Genomic DNA, 979 nt, shown 5'->3' with positions numbered 1-979 from the left:
AAGTGTGATTTTCTCCTGCATTCAATCTCCTCAGCAGTCTCCATCTATACCTTCATTGTAACTCATGCATTCCATTCCCCCAGGTTGTTATTATTCCAGCTCTCTCGCACTAAGTCCTTACAGGTCAACACAATTCACATCACCTTCTTTGAATCATTTCCACCTCTTCCTTAGATTATTAATCTTTTCCTTCACCTCCAATCTCACAAATTCCACTTTCTCTGAAACCCCGCTCAAATCAAACTTTGCTCCATTCTCTGAAATTCTCCAAAATTCTCACTTCTGATTCTATCCTCTTTTGCTTTCATTTTGTTTTATATTTTTACTCCCTCTTTCCTCTAACTCATAACCTTTCTTCCTCAGATCCATTTGAGATGCAGGTGACAATAGGCTGTGAGCTACACCCTGGGTGGGTGTCAGTAGGCTTCCTGCGGGGAGCTTATCAAGGATCAGATTTCATGAGCTTCCAGAACAATTCATGGCTGCCATCTCCAAAGGGTGGAAGTAGTGCCCAGCTGGTTTGCAGAGCACTTAATCAGTACCAAGTCTACAAGGAAATAGTACAGACGCTTCTCAGTGACACCTGCCCACGTTTCATCTTGGGTCTTCTTGATGCAGGGAAGGCAGATCTCCAGCGACAAGGTCAGTTCTGCACCCTCCCCCAATAATTTTTTATTCTAAAATTATAACTTCTCATCATCCCTTCAAATTTAAGATAAGAAGAAGCCTCTCAGAAGTGGGAAAGATGGGTCTATCTAAACTGATGTGGAGATCTGAACCTCTAAGTCTGTTTTAGGAAATTTGCCTGAATATCTTTCCTATTCTTTGCAGTGAGGCCTGAGGCCTGGCTGTCCAGTGGCCCCAGTCCTGGGCCTGGCCGTCTGCTGCTGGTGTGCCATGTCTCAGGATTCTACCCAAAGCCTGTGTGGGTGATGTGGATGCGGGGTGAGCAGGAGCAGCCAGGCACTCAGCGAGGTGA

General features: G+C 45.3%; 1 protein-coding gene across 1 annotated transcript; it reads left to right on the top strand.

The window, feature by feature from the left end:
* Positions 1 to 359: 359 nt before the first annotated feature.
* Positions 360 to 975, top strand: LOC103584420 (T-cell surface glycoprotein CD1a-like; the record flags this gene model as incomplete). Its single annotated transcript, XM_008565435.1, has 2 exons — positions 360 to 642; positions 832 to 975. Coding segments are annotated over 2 exons (427 nt in total), but the record flags the coding sequence as incomplete, so codon positions are not given.
* Positions 976 to 979: the final 4 nt, after the last annotated feature.

The sequence above is a fragment of the Galeopterus variegatus genome, unplaced genomic scaffold, assembly GCF_000696425.1.
Source record: "Galeopterus variegatus unplaced genomic scaffold, G_variegatus-3.0.2 Scaffold55024, whole genome shotgun sequence".
NCBI classification, from domain to species: Eukaryota; Metazoa; Chordata; class Mammalia; order Dermoptera; family Cynocephalidae; genus Galeopterus; species Galeopterus variegatus.
Note: the sequence above shows the minus strand (reverse complement) of the source record. Positions and strands in the feature narration are given on the sequence as shown.